At 41.7% G+C, this 18,396-nt stretch overlaps 1 protein-coding gene across 3 annotated transcripts; it reads right to left on the minus strand.

The window, feature by feature from the left end:
• Positions 1–440: 440 nt before the first annotated feature.
• On the minus strand, positions 441–17,206 carry arhgef33 (Rho guanine nucleotide exchange factor (GEF) 33). 3 transcript variants are annotated; one of them, XM_079279631.1, is made up of 17 exons: positions 17,058–17,206; positions 13,386–13,429; positions 9,323–9,487; positions 8,577–8,698; positions 8,237–8,382; positions 8,041–8,157; positions 7,286–7,412; positions 6,503–6,635; positions 4,709–4,816; positions 4,376–4,468; positions 4,124–4,272; positions 3,938–4,027; positions 3,693–3,865; positions 2,652–3,205; positions 1,744–1,965; positions 1,469–1,611; positions 441–1,388 (listed from the first exon to the last, which is right to left on the minus strand). In XM_079279631.1, the coding sequence occupies exons 1-17, from the start codon at positions 17,107–17,109 to the stop codon at positions 1,259–1,261; spliced, it is 2,568 nt and encodes an 855-aa protein (XP_079135757.1). In that variant the 5' UTR covers positions 17,110–17,206; the 3' UTR covers positions 441–1,258. The 3 variants fall into 3 exon arrangements, with proteins under 3 accessions (XP_079135757.1, XP_079135758.1, XP_079135756.1); XM_079279632.1 differs by having other exon boundaries at positions 2,652–3,109; positions 8,237–8,385; XM_079279630.1 differs by having other exon boundaries at positions 8,237–8,385.
• Between the last annotated feature and the right edge of the window lie 1,190 nt (positions 17,207–18,396).

The following is an 18,396-nucleotide window of genomic DNA, read 5'->3' on the forward strand; positions in this document are numbered from 1 at the left end:
CCGTATACGTCTCTGGCAGAGACCTGTCAATCAGCGTGTAGCCCCGCCCTAAAGCATCCCCTGCTTTATGGTCTGTGTGACTCTAAATGGACCATAATGTACTAAATGAACATCATGCTGTATTGAAGAAGACTTGAAACTAGAGATTGAGACATAAACTCATGTTTACAATGTTTACTGAGGTAATAAATCAAGAGAGAAGTAGAGTCATTTTCTATAGACTTCTATACAACCAGAGGAGTCGCCCCCTGGTGGCCACTAGAGAGAATGCAGCTTTAAGACGTGAAGCTCTGACTTCACTCTTCAGAATCGGAGGTTGCCGCCTGGCTTCGACTCTCGTGAGCAGCTTTTCTTTCCATCTCAGGATTGTTTAATAAGAATTCAAAAGAAAAAGCTTAACTTTCATCGTTGACCTTTATTGAATCTTCTTGATTGTCACGTTCATCTCAATGCATAGAAATATTTGTCACAAAGAAAAACATTCAATGTTTCAACAAATTGCTCAAACATTCAACTGATAACAGTTGAATGTTGGTTCTCCTGAGTATATGCACAATATAATCATTTCTGTTAGAATGCAGGAAGTAGAGCGGCAGTGACAGACAAAAAGTGAACTCTTAAATCGTTTCCCAAGAAGAAGAAAACAACTTTCAACATTACACTTTAACCAATTCAAAAGATAGATCGATTTGAAAGTTGGGTACCAAAGAAACCTGACAAAATAGTGTAACAAGTTAAAGAAAGTAGTTCAATATCTGAAAAGCTTTTATAAACTGGAGGTAGAGCTATTTACAGTAAATAAAGTTAAACTACGCCAACGAGTGGCACGTATTACATTAGTAACGATGTGGTTAGCTAAACGCTAACAGCTAACTGAACTAGTACACAGCTGCGAGAAAATGAGCAACAATTCACATTTGGAAAAATGAGTGGAAACGTTGGTTAGCTAAATGGTGTATACCTGTACAGCATAAATAATTTATATAGCAGTACATTTAAGACAGCCTCACGTGTGATATATTGGTGTTCATACAGCTGTTTCTGTGTGATATATTGGTGTTCATACAGCTGTTTCTGTGTGATATATTGGTGTTCATACAGCTGTTTCTGTGTGATATATTGGTGTTCATACAGCTGTTTCTGTGTGATATATTGGTGTTCATACAGCTGTTTCTGTGTGATATATTGGTGTTCATACAGCTGTGCCTGTGTGATATATTGGTGTTCATACAGCTGTGCCTGTGTGATATATTGGTGTTCATACAGCTGTGCCACGGTTTATCTCCAGATGGGCCAGTTTGGGATTTCTCCCCGGTGTCTCATGTTCACCGTTGTTTTGGTTTTCTGGTGTCTTCTCGCCTCCGTTCTCGCTCTTCTCGTCACTGCTCCTGTTGGGAAGAGTGAGAGTTAGATTCTTCCATGTCCTTCCACCTATCATGCCATTCATGTGCATATTTCCAGTCCTTACTTCTTCTTGAAGAGTTTCTTGAAGGAGCTCCGGAAGCCTCCTTTGTCCTGCTTCCGACTCCTCTTGCTGAAGGGGGTGTGGTTAGTCTCCTCTGCCCCGCCCCTCCACTTTGACTCCTCCCCCCATGATTGGAAACCCGAGTCCTGGTGGAGTCGAACACAATATTTCAACTACGGTTTGATCACATTTGGTACCATCTACGGTGTCTGTATTGACACTGAACGTCGGTACAGATAGTCTGAAGGGAAATATATATTGATCTGTTGACAACCCACAATGCTGAGCAGCCCATGAAGATCATCGCCCTGTTTGTCGATGTCCACCCGGTTCCCCAGGGGGCTGTGGACCTTACGGGACGGGGTGGGACACCCTTTGCTGCCTTTACTGCCCTGGCGCTCCAGCTTGGCGTGGCTGCCCAGTCCCCTCTGGAGGTGGTCTGATAGAGGACCACCCTCCAGACCACTCGCTGTGTTGTCCATCTGCAGGCCGTTCAGTGACTAGACAGCAGAGAAGACGTACATATCGTTTATTTAAATTCATGTAAAAATTATTTCAGAATATTTCTCTCTCTGTACACTCTTAGAAATGCAGGTGCTAACTAGAACCATAGGTTTCTTCTGCTTGTCCCGATATACGAGAACCCTTTTTGGTTCTGGAACCCTTTCTGAGGCTACCTAGAACCCAACTTAAAGGGTTAGACCTAGAACCATCGGTGAAGGGTTCCACCCAGAACCCCCTATGAGCGCTTCTACACAGAACTTTTCTGTGTTGTAATGGTTTCACCCAGAACCCTCTCCGGAGGTCCAATTCAGAACCTTTCCACCTTCTAATGCTGTCGTCGCGGGAAATGACGCGACAAGATTGGTGCTAGGCTACGCTAACATTGTAGCAGCTCCATCAACACTCAACATAACGTCATACAGGCGTAAATTCACGTCTACTCATCCATTTGCGTCTTTTATCGCTTTTTTATCTTGGATCTTTTAAGTCCAATGCTTTCAACAATCCTTGAAGAACTCCTTCTTTGCATTAAAGAGGTACTAATGGAACCTTTAGTTTTACAAAGAACATTTGAAAAACCTTCAAAAAAGGTTCCTTCAGAAACAAATGGTTCTGGGTAGAACCTCAGCCCTTCAGGAAGAACTCTATTGGAACACTTATTTATTAGCGTGAACAGGCTCACCTTGCTCTTACGCTGGCTGGCCTGAAGGGGGCGATGCTGATTGCGGTGCATCATCACAGCTTCATCCGGAGATGTGCATCCTCTGTTGGGCAGCTTGTACCCGTTCCCGTGGCTTCCACCGTTGCCAAAGACATCGCGGGTCGTCGACACGTTCGCTGCCATCGCGTGATGGGACACCGAGGGCGCTTTGGGGCACTTCACGAAGGCAATGTCGATGGAGGAATCTGAAGAGGCGGAGGAGCAGCGGTCGAACATGGGGACATCGTGAGGGCAGCCTTTGTCCTCTTCGTAGAGGCTCTCCATCCCTGGAGGGTCTGGAGGGAGAAGGAACTCTCCGAGGGCGTCGGCCAGAGCGGAGCCCGGTTGAACCTGACGGAAGTCTGCAGGTCTGGAGGGCAGATGATGCTGGCACGACATGGTCATCTCAGACGCCTCACTCTCTGGGATACTGCCAAGACCTGAAAGCCAAAGGTTGGTTGACTGGTTGACCGATGGGGCAAGTGCCCCAAAAGCATTTAAGTGACATGGGTTGTATGTCTGTTTCTGCCGAATCCCTACATGGGATACACAAAGTGACATAATTAAAAATGATTGCAAACAAGACTAAAAAGCTCACAGATATGACATGGGACAGATACCTGGGTGTCTTGTTGACCGAAGAGGCCGGTGCCTTGAACTTAAGGGTCTTATTTCAAGAGGGGTTCGACTTTGGCAAAAGATATTTAAACTCCATCCTATCCCACTTCTGCTTCTCAAAAGGGTTCAGTGTGTTTCATAAGAAGTCCATCTCGAGAAGAGAGCTTGCCTCTTTTCTCACCTTCAGACACCTACAAATTGCTCACGCACACTGGGTGTGCTGGTTGGATTGGGAGCTTCAGAAAGTGCCATTCGACAATCTGACAAGCACTTTAATTTCAAGCATACTGACGCGAGATCCACCTCATAAAACTCCCAGCATTCCTCTTGATGCCCAAAAGTATAATGTCTAATCAAACAGAAACCACAGAAAGGGTTTAATCAGAAGCTTCCGTGACCGCAGACCTGTTGGTTTGTGGTTTCGTGAGTCCAGGTCTGGGCTGAAGAACGGGAGCTGGGAGGGCCACTCTGACTCGTAACAATGAGTTCCGGGCTCCTGGTCCCAATCCTGGAAACGATGGGACTGGATCTGCTCCAGGAGACGCTGCTTGCTGCGCTTCACCTGGTTGGCATGTTCTCTGTGAGGGATGGACAATTCATATGAGAGGGTTCATCGACAAAAAGGAAGTTAAGAATGCTGAGATACTCACAACATGGCACTGTTGCATGGGTACGGTGAGCCAATGTTGTTCGCTTGAATCCCACTTTCCACTGTCTTTAGCAGCTGCGTCATGGTAGACCTGCAGCGCACATGAACACCTTATGCTGTCAGCTACACACAGTGAGAGTAAGCGGTGCAGCTGATGTTGTCTTTCTGTAGAGGGGTAAATCCTGACCTCTTCACCTCCTTGCGGTTGTGCAGCAGAAGCTCCTGGTTGTGCTGGAGGAGGTGGTGGTACTGAGCCGTGAAGGACCTGAACTGCTGGATGCAAACCAGCAGCAGGTAGTAGTCCGGGTGCTCTGCATTGGTCTGCCTCAGCAGCTCCTGCACACACACACACAGATATATACTTATCATGTGCAGACATGTTTGAACTACACGCATTGCTACATGTATGGAATGCGCGACAAAGTTGTAGTTGTCTAACCTGAAGCAGCAGCAGATACTCGGGGATCCTCTGAACCGGCAGAAGGAGCAGAGTCTGGAGGGAGGGTCTGGATTCGTCGCCCATTATTTCACTCTGCAGCCAATCGGAGCAGCAATGGTCGACCAATCAGGACGGAAGGACAAAAAACATTTAGCACAGCAGGTATAAGAAACACAGCGGCGACTAGCGAGTTATAAGCTAGCTGTCGAGGACTCTCTCTGATAATAATAAATGTCCTCCTTCTGTATCCTTTCATCCCTTTGTCACATCCTGTTACATTATCTAATGCTGTGCACTGTTACACTGTTACATCACTTCCTGTCTCTGTGGTACCTCCAGGGATGCAGAAGGTTTCATGGAGCTGGAGTTGAGCATGCAGACGACTGACAGACAGTCCGGAAGCTCCTTCAGGTAGGAAACGTAAAAGTCCAAGAAATCACTCTGTGGGGAGAGAAAGAGAGAGAAAGTTGTATTTAGTATTTGCATGCACATTTTCCACTCCCTGTGCTGCCTTCACTGTCCGTCTGTTGTGGCTGAACAGACGTAGCAGCTCATGAGCCGTGTGGATAGAACCTAATGTGAGCTTACAGCCTTTATTCAGGTTATCCATCTTTATTCTGCTCATTTCCAGCAAATCACTGATTTATTTTCATGATATCGCCTTCTTTCATTCAAATTTAAATATAAATATTTAAAACAAACTACACAAACAAAATACCTTCACAATATTTAGAATTATCTTTTATTAGAAGATTCCTTTCGTTCTGAGTCTTTCCTCCTTCAAGCTCTCTGCTCTCAGTGAGCGGGGACCCACAATGCATTGTGAACCTGCCTTTATTTTACTTATTTTAATTACCTCATTTCCTCCCAATCACTCAGCCAATTAGCGACACATTGGCTTTAATAGACTCGTTAGCTTCAGTGTATTCTGGTTGTTTTTAGCTTGCAGCTCGAAACACTTTTTTAGGAGTTTAATTAAATCGATGTTTTTTTACTACTTTTAATCCCGGAACATTTCGTTTTTCACACTACGGACATTATTGTTGCAAATGGAATTCTTAATTTTGCCCACATGCAGGTTTTTAGATAATTATAACTAAAGATCATAACATCATAATCACCATTCAGTGCCTATATAATGCCTGTGGGGGTCGAGGCTTTAAGAGAATTGTGATTGTTGTCAGTAAAGCACCAGTGACTATGTGTTGCCATCAGTCGTGTTGTAGAGCGATAAGAAGAAGAACCGTTGTCTCGGTCCTTCCTCTGTTTCCCCACGTGGCTCCGCTGGAATTTGACATTTCATTTGAGGTCCGTCGTGGCTGCAACAGCATTCAGATTCATTATCTACGGCCGTCACAAGACCCGACCTCTTCACCCCTCCTCGTGACAGCACCCTGAGCCGGGAATGTCAAGATCTCGATTTACAAGCGAGTTAAACTGGAGGTCCACATCTTTAATGTTATACGGTTGTTATTAAAATATCCACAAAGAAATGTCGGATAATTCTGAAGATTTTCACGTTAGATTCTCAACAAAGAGCGGATTGAACTCTGTGGCTTTTTGGTTTGTGGTGTTGTTGTATTGAATTGCATTAAACCAAAAGATTCCTTCAGACATTTTGTCCACAGTCGTCAAAATATTACAACGAGCAGACGGTGAAATGAACTGCTACTGCAGGAACCCAACCAACTCTTTGGTCGTGTGAATTAACCCTTTGCTGTAAAAAAGGGAAACATGCAGCTCAACACGCACTTCCTGGAGGTACATATCTTCATATCTACATATGAAGATATGTAGATTTGTATATATGTAGATATCTACATATGTAGATATCTACATATGTAGATATGTAGATATCTACATATGTAGATATCTACATATGTAGATATGTAGATTTGTAGATATCTACATATCTACATATGAAGATATGTAGATATGTACATATGAAGATATGTATATTTGTAGATATCTACATATCTTCATATGTAGATATGAAGATATGTATATTTGTAGATATCTACATATCTTCATATGTAGACATGTAGATTTGTAGATATCTACATATCTTCATATGTAGATATGTAGATATTCCGACGCTGGGGCGGTGTGCACAGTATTGTAGTTCACCTCTTTGCTGGTGAGCCTCATGAACACATCTCCCATGATGCCTTGCCACTGGCTCTTGAGTACTCGCTCCTGGAGAGTGTGGAGGAGCTCCAGGTGCTGCTGGATGAGAAACCTCAGAGCGCTGGGAAACGGACTGAAGACAGCGAGAAGAGGAGAAGAGGAGAATACTTTCTCTGTTCTATAAACATTCAAGTAAGGAAGGAAGGAAGGAAGGAAGGAAGCATTTTCAGCTTCCAGAACCTGCAAACACCCTTTCTGATTGTACCTTCATGTAATATACTAAACATTATTACACCGTCTTATGTGACGGACATCTGGCAGCAAGTGAAAACAAATGCAATCATTTAAAATGAACATTCGACCCACTTCAGCACATCTGCACCTTCTCGGTTGGTGCTGGCGGTCATTGGGACCACGTGTGCTGAAGCTGAAGCTGTGATTACATTAAGCTGTGTATCCTCTCTGTCGCTCTGGTGTTCACAACCGGCTGCTCTGTCATGAGTTGGTTTCCTGTTGTCTCCTCACTGTAAGCTCTGACATTAGATCAGCAGCCTCTCCTGCAGTAAATGGATGTTGGTGACAAAGATGGAGACGATGTGATATTTATTGGGTTTATGGCTCATAACTTATCGGATAGATGTTTTCTACACATTCTGCGTTTCTTAAAGTAGTGAGTGCAGCTTCTTAAATGTACATGTTGTTTTTGACCTGTCCACAGAGTAAAGCTGTTAAATGACCTTCTTATCTGTTGTCGGTTCGTTTGTCTGTTTTTGTCAAACTTACCGTTTTTCTTTGGAGCTCAGAGCTTCAGACCCGTTGAAGGAGATGTTGGCCTTCAGTAACAGAGACAGGTGGGACACGTAAACTCTCTCCGACTCCAGCAGCTCCAGAGCCACTCGCTGTCTCTTATCTGCACACACACACACACACACACACACACACACACACACCACACGCACAGATGACGTGCACTGTACTGGGACATCGCCAACAGCAGATGGCGAGTTCAGTTTTACCTCCAGATGTTAGACTTCAAACAGATGAAGAGATGGTTTTGTGAATGTGAAGGAAAAGTTTGACAATTTGGGAAATAATCAAATTCCTTCATATCCGTCCGTTCAATTTGAAGCTGGAGCCGGGGGCGAAAGTTAGCTTAGCTTAGCATAGAGACTTGAAACGGGGGGAAACAGCTAGCCTGGCTCACCACCTCCTGAAACTCCTGGGAAAACTTTTTAAACTAAACCGTTGATCTAACATGAGGAACAGATTCAGCATTACTGACATAAGTATTAGTGACACAAGAGGTAAAGTTTCCAAACGAGCCAATCAGGTACAAGCAGGAAGTGTTTACGAGGGTGACAGTTAGCTACGCAAACAATCCTGTATTTATACACCTCTGGCATCGCTCCAATGCTTGAAATAAAGACGTTTTGGTTTCTTGTTTCAGGGAAGGAGAGCACCTGTCAATCATCTACCCAAACACCGTCAATCGAGCGTCCAGTTTTATCATTAGTTGCATGAACACGTGTATTTCTCACTGTTCTCAGTCTGGCTGTTAGGCGTCTCTGTGTCGTCTCTGCTGGTCTTCCTCTCTCCCCATGCTGGAGATTTGGACTCTCCTCTCTGCTGCTGAGCCTCCTGCTCAGAGACGGAGGCTGGAACAGAAACACACAAAGAAGTGAGTGAACTGAGCTTCTTCTTCTTCTTCGGGTGGATGTGATGTGACAGACTCACTGTGTGTGGGCGTGATGCTCCTCTGAGGCGAGCTGCCATGTGGCAGACTGGAGAAGAAGTGTTGAATAACACTGAGGTCTGACTGGCCGGGCAGGCAGATGTGTTCCTCTCCTGATGCTGACAGCACATCTGCCCTGGAGTTCTTTCTGCTTTTGGACCAATCAAAAGACAAAAAGAAACATATTTTTGCAAAAAGCCTTTTGTTTAAGGAGCTCAAAAGCAGCTCTGGATGCAAAACTCTAGATATGAATAATAACAAACAGCAGTGCAATAGGAAATCACATGATATGATAATAATGTGTTGTGTGTTTACAGTATATGACGTATGTTTCAGTCCTACCTGTGTGGGACAGAGATGATGTCTTTGTTGTTTTCTGACGGCAACAGTTCCATCCTCTTCTGCACCTCCTTCTGTCTGCTGGAGACGTCCTTTATGTGGATCAACGCCACGTTCAGCTCCTCCTGCACGCAGATTAAACCAAACACCACCACAAAACAAGCCTCTTTTTTACTCTTTCAAATTAAGCCGTCAGACAACTAAACCAACAGTTAGGTTCAGACAACTAAACCAACAGTTAGGTTTAGACAACTAAACCAACAGTTAGGTTCAGACAACTAAACCAACAGTTAGGTTTAGACAACTAAACCAACAGTTAGGTTCAGACAACTAAACCAACAGTTAGGTTTAGGCAACTAAACCAACAGTTAGGTTTAGACAACTAAACCAACAGTTAGGTTCAGACAACTAAACCAACAGTTAGGTTTAGACAACTAAACCAACAGTTAGGTTCAGACAACTAAACCAACAGTTAGGTTCAGACAACTAAACCAACAGTTAGGTTCAGACAACTAAACCAACAGTTAGGTTCAGGCAACTAAACCAACAGTTATGGCCGACATAGAAGACGTAAATGTGCTCCTCCTGAAATTAGTTTACAGTTTCAGTCAGATGTTCGAAATTATGTTACAACGGCCAGAATAGACTGTGTCTGTCTGTCTGTCTGTCTGTCTGTCTGTGTCTGTGTCTGTCTGTGTCTGTCTGTCTGTGTCTGTCTGTGTGTCTGTGTGTCTTTCTCTCTCCAGCACCTTGAAATTGTTGAGTGAGTTCTTGAGGCTCATGATCTTGTCGTCCACGTCGGTCTGATGGTTCCGGAGCTTCTCCTCCAGGCCGCGGTCCCTCTGACGCAGCTCGCACATCTCCGTCAGGGCAGCATGGAGCCCCTCGCGCAGCTCAGCCACCAGGCCCTGCAGCTGCATCACAAGAAGCAGATGATACATCATGTTTTTGATAAAAAACGACAAATACATTTTGAAGTTTGTGCACTAAAAGAAACACTAGTTCATATTGTTGCGTATAACTTTTAAATTCCCTCATTAATCTATTTGGTCACTTTTTTGTGGGGTTTTTTATCAACATTTTGGTTTCTAGTCCTGCTTTTTGTTTATGATATATATTGATGTATATGATATCATATATTCTAAAAGTAGAGGATTCTTTTGTCCGCCTCCCTTTCTTCTCTGCAGTTTTTCATTCATAGCTGATTAAATCTCCCCCACCCTCTCCCCCTCCCTCCCCTGTCTCTCTCTCTCTCTGTCGCTCTCTCTCCCCCTCCCTCTGCTGTCTCTCTCTCTGTCTCTCTGTCTCCCCCTCCCTCCACTGTCTCTCTCTCTCTGTCTCTCTGTCTCTCTCTCTCCCCCTCCCTCCCCCTCCCTCCCCTGTCTCTCTCTCTGTCTCTCTCTCTGTCTCTCTCTCTCCCCCTCCCTCCACTGTCTCTCTCTCTCTGTCTCTCTCTCTCCCCCTCCCTCCACTGTCTCTCTCTCTCTCTCTGTCTCTCTCTCTCCCCCTCCCTCCCCTGTCTCTCTCTCTGTCTCTCTCTCTCCCCCTCCCTCCACTGTCTCTCTCTCTCTCTCTGTCTCTCTCTCTCCCCCTCCCTCCACTGTCTCTCTCTCTCTGTCTCTCTGTCTCTCTCTCTCCATCTCCCCTGTCTCTCTGTCTCTCTCTCTCTCCCCCTCCCTCCCCTGTCTCTCTCCATCTCCCCTGTCTCTCTCTCCCCCTCCCTCCCCTGTCTCTCTCTCTCGCTCTCTGTCTCTCTCTCTCTCCATCTCCCCTATCTCTCTCTCTCTCTCCCCCTCCCTCCGCTGTCTCTCTCTCTCCCCCTCCCTCCCCTGTCTCTCTCTCTCGCTCTCTGTCTCTCTCTCTCTCCATCTCCGCTGTCTCTCTCGCTCTCTCTCTCCCCCTCCCTCCGCTGTCTCTCTCTCTCCCCCTCCCTCCGCTGTCTCTCTCTCTCCCCCTCCCTCCACTGTCTCTCTCTCTCGCTCTCTGTCTCTCTCTCTCTCCATCTCCGCTGTCTCTCTCGCTCTCTCTCTCCCCCTCCCTCCCCTGTCTCTCTCTCTCTCTCCCCCTCCCTCCCCTGTCTCTCTCTCTCTCCATCTCCCCTGTCTCTCGCTGTCTCTCTCTCCCCCTCCCTCCGCTGTCTCTCTCTCTCGCTCTCTGTCTCTCTCTCTCTCCATCTCCGCTGTCTCTCTCGCTCTCTCTCTCCCCCTCCCTCCCCTGTCTCTCTCTCTCTCCCCCCTCCCTCCCCTGTCTCTCTCTCTCTCCATCTCCGCTGTCTCTCTCGCTCTCTCTCTCCCCCTCCCTCCGCTGTCTCTCTCTCTCCCCCTCCCTCCCCTGTCTCTCTCTCTCGCTCTCTGTCTCTCTCTCTCTCCATCTCCGCTGTCTCTCTCGCTCTCTCTCTCCCCCTCCCTCCCCTGTGTCTCTCTCTCTCTCTCCATCTCCGCTGTTCTCTCTCTCTCTCTCTCCCCCTCCCTCCGCTGTCTCTCTCTCTCTCTCTCCCCCCCCTCTCTGTCATGTGAAAGGCATCATGCAGCAGGCTGAATGGATCATCTGTCCTGTTTGTCTGCTGCTGTTCTTCCTCTCTGATGCTCTCTGTGGTCTTCATGCTGTCCGTCTTTACACTCGGGGTTACAGTGTGAGTTCCTCATAAATAATGTTTGTGATTAAGCTCTTTGAAGAAGTGACAATAAAAATATTTACACGCACAATTCGTTATAAGTTTATGAGCACATAATGTGAACTTTGTTTTCTGAAGTTAGTTTTCAAATTCATCCAGAACTGAACTCTCATTACCTCCAGACAGTGGCGGCTGGTCAATAGAGGGCGCTAGGATGCCGCCCCACCTTGAGCCACAACAAATACAATAAAATAAATAAGAAACTATACAAATTGTCAATATTTGTGTTTTTTAAATATGGAATCACCCAGTAATATGTGTAAAATATGATAAATGCTTTTCCTGCACGTCCTCTCCGCGTGTGCCCGTCTCAGCAGCTCTGAGCGCTGGAGAAACTGCCCAAAAGAGGCGGGTCTATGAAGCAGTTTAGCCAATTGCTGATTAAAGATATAAATGTGTAATATTGTACACAATATTATTATATGATATATATATATTATGATATATATATATATTATTATATTATACTGTTATTATACAGAATTATTGCCTGTGAGGGTGACAGGCAATTTGTTTCATTTGTTTAATTTGTTTTATATGTTTTATATGTTTCATTTGTTTTATTTGTTTTATATGTTTCATTTGTTTTATTTGTTTTATTTGTTTTATTTGTTTAATTTGTTTTATATGTTTTATTTCTTTAATTTCTTTTATTTGTTTTATATGTTTGATTTGTTTTATTTGTTTTATATGTTTTATTTGTTTAATTTGTTTAATTTGTTTAATTTGTTTAATTTGTTTAATTTGTTTTATATGTTTTATTTGTTTTATATGTTTCATTTGTTTTATTTGTTTTATTTGTTTTATATGTTTCATTTGTTTTATTTGTTTCATTTGTTTTATATGTTTTATTTGTTTTATTTGTTTTATTTGTTTAATTTGTTTAATTTGTTTCATATGTTTTATTTGTTTTATATGTTTCGTTTGTTTCATTTGTTTTATTTGTTTCGTATGTTTTATTTGTTTCATATGTTTCATTTGTTTTATTTGTTTTACATGTTTCATTTGTTTTATTTGTTTCATATGTTTTATTTGTTTCATATGTTTCATTTGTTTTATTTGTTTTATATGTTTTATTTATTTCATTTGTTATATTTGTTTTATTTGTTTCATTTGTTTTATTTGTTTCATTTGTTTTATTTGTTTCATTTGTTTTATTTATTTCATTTGTTATATTTGTTTTATTTGTTTCATTTGTTTTATTTGTTTCATTTGTTTTAGTTGTTTTATATGTTTTATATGTTTCATTTGTTTTATTTGTTTTATATGTTTCATTTGTTTCATTTGTTTTATTTGTTTTATTTGTTTTGTATGTTTAATTTGTTTAATTTGTTTTATTTATTTCATTTGTTATATTTGTTATATTTGTTTTATTTGTTTCATTTGTTTTATTTGTTTTATTTGTTTTATGTTTCATTTGTTTTATTTGTTTTATGTTTTATTTGTTTTATATGTTTTATATGTTTCATTTGTTTTATTTGTTTTATATGTTTTATATGTTTCATTTGTTTCATTTGTTTTATTTGTTTTATATGTTTCATTTGTTTTATTTGTTTTATATGTTTCATTTGTTTCATTTGTTTTATATGTTTAATTAGTTTAATTAGTTTAATTAGTTTTATTTATTTCATTTGTTTTATTTATTTCATTTGTTATATTTGTTTTATTTGTTTTATTTGATTCATTTGTTGCATTAGTTTCATTTGTTTTATTTGTTTTATGTGTTTTATTTGTCTGCTGTCATTAGTTTAAAGTCTTGAAATGTTTGATTCTTGTTTTGAAAAGCTCTTCATAAATAAAGATTATTAATATATTTACTATTATTATTATGTTGAATTCATCATTCCCATCAAATACAATATTAAATTCACAGCTTGTGTGTGAAACATAAACTCTTAACTTAAAAGGCCTAAATGTGAGAAGGTCACACATCAAATGGTCAAAACGTGAGAGTTTTCTCATGAAACATTTCAAAGTAAATGTGAAATGATTGGTCAGCGGCAGCTTGAGAGCTCAGTGAGTTTAGAAACAGCTCACTGCTCTCTGCTGACAGATGAAGGGAGGAGAGGGAAGTGTGATGGTATGTAGAGACAGAAAGGTGTCTTTAGTTGTGTGGAAGAAGAAGAGTTGTTGATTACCTGAGCAATCTCCAGGTTAGCCTCCTCCACATGTTCTTCTTTATCTGAAAGAAGAACAAACTCTTCACTTTGTGTTGATTGATGTCATTGAATGATTACGTCATGTACTCATGAAAGGATGACATCAGAGGTGGAAACTTCAACCTCCTGATTCATCCAAAATACGTATTCATCTCAAAACCTTCACAGAATGATACTCAGAGCAGAGCAGCATTTGCATCTTTTATCTCACTCCCGTAGCGTCAATGCTTCTCACAATTAGAAATTATGATTGTTTCCATAAGTTGCAGTTGGCAGAAACTCTAAAAGCTGCTGTTTTTATTGCTTTCTGCTTCAGTCAAAACCAGCGCGTTTCCCTCCAAATCCAACAATTGATAAAATGCCGTGAAACAGCTGATAAACACTTTGATGTGATGGAATCTTTTCTTTGCAGTAAATGCATTTACCGGTATGTGAAACGAACTCACTGTTAACTAGAGATGCACCAATACAACGTTTCCAGACCCCGATATCGACACCTGGGCTCTGATCAGATACCGTATCAGCCGTTTGCAGAAACGCATAACGGCGACACATGTGACTGCCGACTGGGTCGTGCATCCCCACCATAAACCTCCTCAATGCCAGGAACATAGACCTTAAACTCAACCAAAACATTGTGACTGATGAGACACATTCAATCTGCTCTGGATTGTCCCGTAAACCACCAACATTGCACCAAATTACATTTCAATCCGTCCACAATTCTGACCTAATACTTCACATTCACGGCCTTTAAAGTGATGTCGTGGTTCAGGTTTGTATCACAGCACATTAATAAACCTCTGCATGTGATGTGTTGGAGGTAAAAAACCTTTGCACCACGGTTCATGATCAATAATGCCACAAAGAGAGATTCATCCGAGGCTGCTGGGAGGTTTTGAGTTGGTGTTCATGATCGGACTGCTGCAGGACGAAGTGCTGCACAAGGAAACGGCCGTTTGTCATGGATGTTTAAATGCAGTACAGTTTGGGACAGTTGAGTGGTTGTATAAAAGCACAATGCTTGTGTTTGTTGTGTGTTTTGTTGTGGAAATGTCGCAGGTCAACATTGCAGACGGTCATCTGAAATACCTACTTAACATATATTATGGTGCATAATTGACAATGCTGAACAATGGAGTCTTTCTGTCAACACGCTTCCTCACAGCTTGGCTTTGTGCTGTCACCATCGGTTGCTGAAGACCAGAAGAAGACGTCAAGAAGTCAACATGAAGCTACTGTCCCAGAGTGACCTCAGACAAACAGACAGAAGAGGCTCATTGATTACCTGTTGGGACTCAAGAGGGTGTTCTTCTGTGATCACTGACAGGAAAACACACGATGTTCCTCACAGTTTCCATTGTAAGTTCATTTAAATGAATTTACCAGTGACATTGCAACTAATCGTGTGACATTAACTAATGCTAAGCACACTGTACATGGAGTCCAGTTACCACGAATGTGTAAAAGGTATGGATGGATTACTGATCAGGCCCAAAGCGTCAGGGCCCTCTGGCCTTCACATGCAAAATGTCACTCGAAAACAACTACGAAGAGACACACAATGACCACAAAGAGACACACAATGACCACAAAGAGACAAAACAACTACGAAGAGACACACAATGACCACAAAGAGACAAAACAACTACGAAGAGACACACAATGACCACAAAGAGACACACAATGACCACAAAGAGACAAAACAACTACGAAGAGACACACAATGACCACAAAGAGACACACAATGACCACAAAGAGACAAAACAACTACGAAGAGACACACAATGACCACAAAGAGACACACAATGACCACAAAGAGACACACAATGACCACACAGAGACACACAATGACCACAAAGAGACACAAAACAACTACGAAGAGACACACAATGACCACAAAGAGACACACAATGACCACAAAGAGACACACAATGACCACACAGAGACACACAATGACCACAAAGAGACACAAAACAACTACGAAGAGACACACAATGACCACAAAGAGACACAAAACAACTACGAAGAGACACACAATGACCACAAAGAGACACAAAACAACTACGAAGAGACACACAATGACCACAAAGAGACACAAAACAACTACGAAGAGACACACAATGACCACAAAGAGACACAAAACAACCACAAAGAGACACACAATGACCACAAAGAGACACAAAACAACTACGAAGAGACACACAATGACCACAAAGAGACACAAAACAACCACACAGAGACACACAATGACCACAAAGAGACACAAAACAACTATGAAGAGACACACAATGACCACAAAGAGACACAAAACAACCACAAAGAGACACACAATGACCACAAAGAGACACAAAACAACTATGAAGAGACACACAATGACCACAAAGAGACACAAAACAACTACGAAGAGACACAAAACAACTACGAAGAGACACAAAACAACTACGAAGAGACACAAAACAACCACAAAGAGACACACAATGACCACAAAGAGACACAAAACAACGACGAAGAGACCACAATGACCACAAAGAGACACAAAACAACTACGAAGAGACACACAATGACCACAAAAGAGGACACAAAACAACTACGAAGAGACACACAATGACCACAAAGAGACACAAAACAACTACGAAGAGACACACAATGACCACAAAGAGACACAAAACAACTACGAAGAGACACACAATGACCACAAAGAGACACAAAACAACTACGAAGAGACACAAAACAACTACGAAGAGACACAAAACAACCACAAAGAGACACACAATGACCACAAAGAGACACAAAACAACGACGAAGAGACACACAATGACCACAAAGAGACACAAAACAACCTACGAAGAGACACACAATGACCACAAAGAGACACAAAAACAACTACGAAGAGACACACAATGACCACAAAGAGACACAAAACAACTACGAAGAGACACACAATGACCACAAAGACACACAAAACAACTACGAAGAGACACACAATGACCACAAAGAGACACAAAACAACGACGAAGAGACACACAATGACCACAAAGAGACACAAAACAACGACGAAGAGACACACAATGACCACAAAGAGACACAAAACAACTACGAAGAGACATAAAACAACTAAAAAGAGATGCAAGATGACCACAAAGAACCATGAATATATCAATAAAGTATAATAAATAAAGAATACATGAAACCAAAGAGAGCGTAACGACTTCACAGTACAGAAAGGCTTGTGAACAGTCAGGTGATGTATTGTCATTGAATGTATTAAAGGGACAGTTGTGATGTTTGTGGTTGTTTGAGGTTCCAGTGTTTTAAAGGAGTAAAGGAGCAAAACGAGTGTTGCTGTGGACGTATTTAGACTCCGAAAATAATCAGTCAGTAAAAGTGAAGGTTGTATTTAGAATGTTTTCACCTCTTTACCTTGCTGTCAGACACACCTTTCTGATGACCAACTGATTCTGTTATCTATGATCTCTTCCAACACACCAGACTCCATTGATAAACCCTTTAACCTCACGGAACACTGGATCTCAAGCTGCTTGATCAGTGAGCTTGTTTAGGTCATTGAACCCTTTAAATGAACAATTACCAAACCAGCAGGTTTTTCTCCAAGTGTGAGTGAAACGTATTTTTTGCCACCTGATTTACCTTCTGACACGTCTTCCATCTTCTCGTCTGTTTCTGTTTTTCCGTTCTCCATGTTTAGGATATCCGGTCCGGTCCAGTAGAACTCAAAGCTGTCGGGTTCTGACGATCCCTTCAGTCTCTGCTCCTCCTCTCTGACTTCTTCTTCTCCTCTGAACAACCCTCTCCTCTGCTGTGATCCTTCCGAAGCATGTGAGTCCTATGATTTCCCTTTTTTACACAAAAAGGCCCTTGTCTCCAGAGATTAGAGGGACAGAGGGGAGAGAGAGAGAGAGAGAGAGAGAGAGAGAGAGAGGAGAGAGAGAGAGAGAGAGAGGAGAGAGAGAGAGAGAGAGAGAGAGAGAGACAGGAGAGATAGAGAGAGAGAGAAGAGGAGAGAGAGAGAGAGAGAGAGAGAGAGAGAGAGAGAGAGAGAGAGAGACACAGCACTGGGCTTTTTTCATGGTTTCCAGTTTTCCCCGACACCTTTTTAAAAATTATTATTGTTGAGAAAATAACTAAAAAAAACATACTTTTGCATCATACGATACAGTTTGGAAGTGCATTTCCACCAGCAAATAAAACAAAAAAAATCACAGTACACATTTTTTGAGAGGTTTATTTTCTGGTTTCCTGACACTTAAAAATAAAATGTAATAAAAAAAGTCACTTAAGAAAAAAATAATAAAAAAGTAAATGAATAAATAATTCGAATTATTTAAAACAGATTTCTTCTTTTTTTTTTTTTTCATCAGAAAAAAAAAAGAAGAAGAAATTTTGGTGCATCCATCTGTAACACTGACCAGATGTTTCCAGTGTATGTCAAATTATGAGATAGAAAGTCTTGAGCACAACAGTCATAGAAGCAGCTCTTCATAGGTTACACTACATTTGACATATACATGGATTGTGAGTACATTGAACAGATGAAATACTTAAATTGCTTGATGTTTCACATGGATTGTACTGAGCAAAACGCACCATTGCAATATACTTTTAAGCAAGAAGTTATGGAAGCCCATTTCTACCAGCAAAAAATAAATTAAATTAAATCCACCCAAAAAAAAAAAAAGATTGACATTTGCTTTTGCTGGCAGAAAAAAGGAAGAAAAAAAATAATCTTTTTTTTTCTTCTTATTTTTTTTCCGCCAGCAAAAAACTAAAATTAAATATTTTTCTCTTTTGGGTGGATTTCTATTTTTTTTTTTTTGTGACTGAGTAAAAATAAAAATAACAATGAAATAAAATACAATCAATCAACTTCCGGTCCCGTGCCCCTCGTCACGTGACGGCACTTGGCCTATCGAGTGGCGCTCAGCTGACTGAAGTTAGCTTCCTGTTTTTCTTCTTCTGTTGTTGTCAT

The sequence above is a fragment of the Melanostigma gelatinosum genome (genome assembly GCF_949748355.1).
Source record: "Melanostigma gelatinosum genome assembly, chromosome: 12".
NCBI classification, from domain to species: domain Eukaryota; kingdom Metazoa; phylum Chordata; class Actinopteri; order Perciformes; family Zoarcidae; genus Melanostigma; species Melanostigma gelatinosum.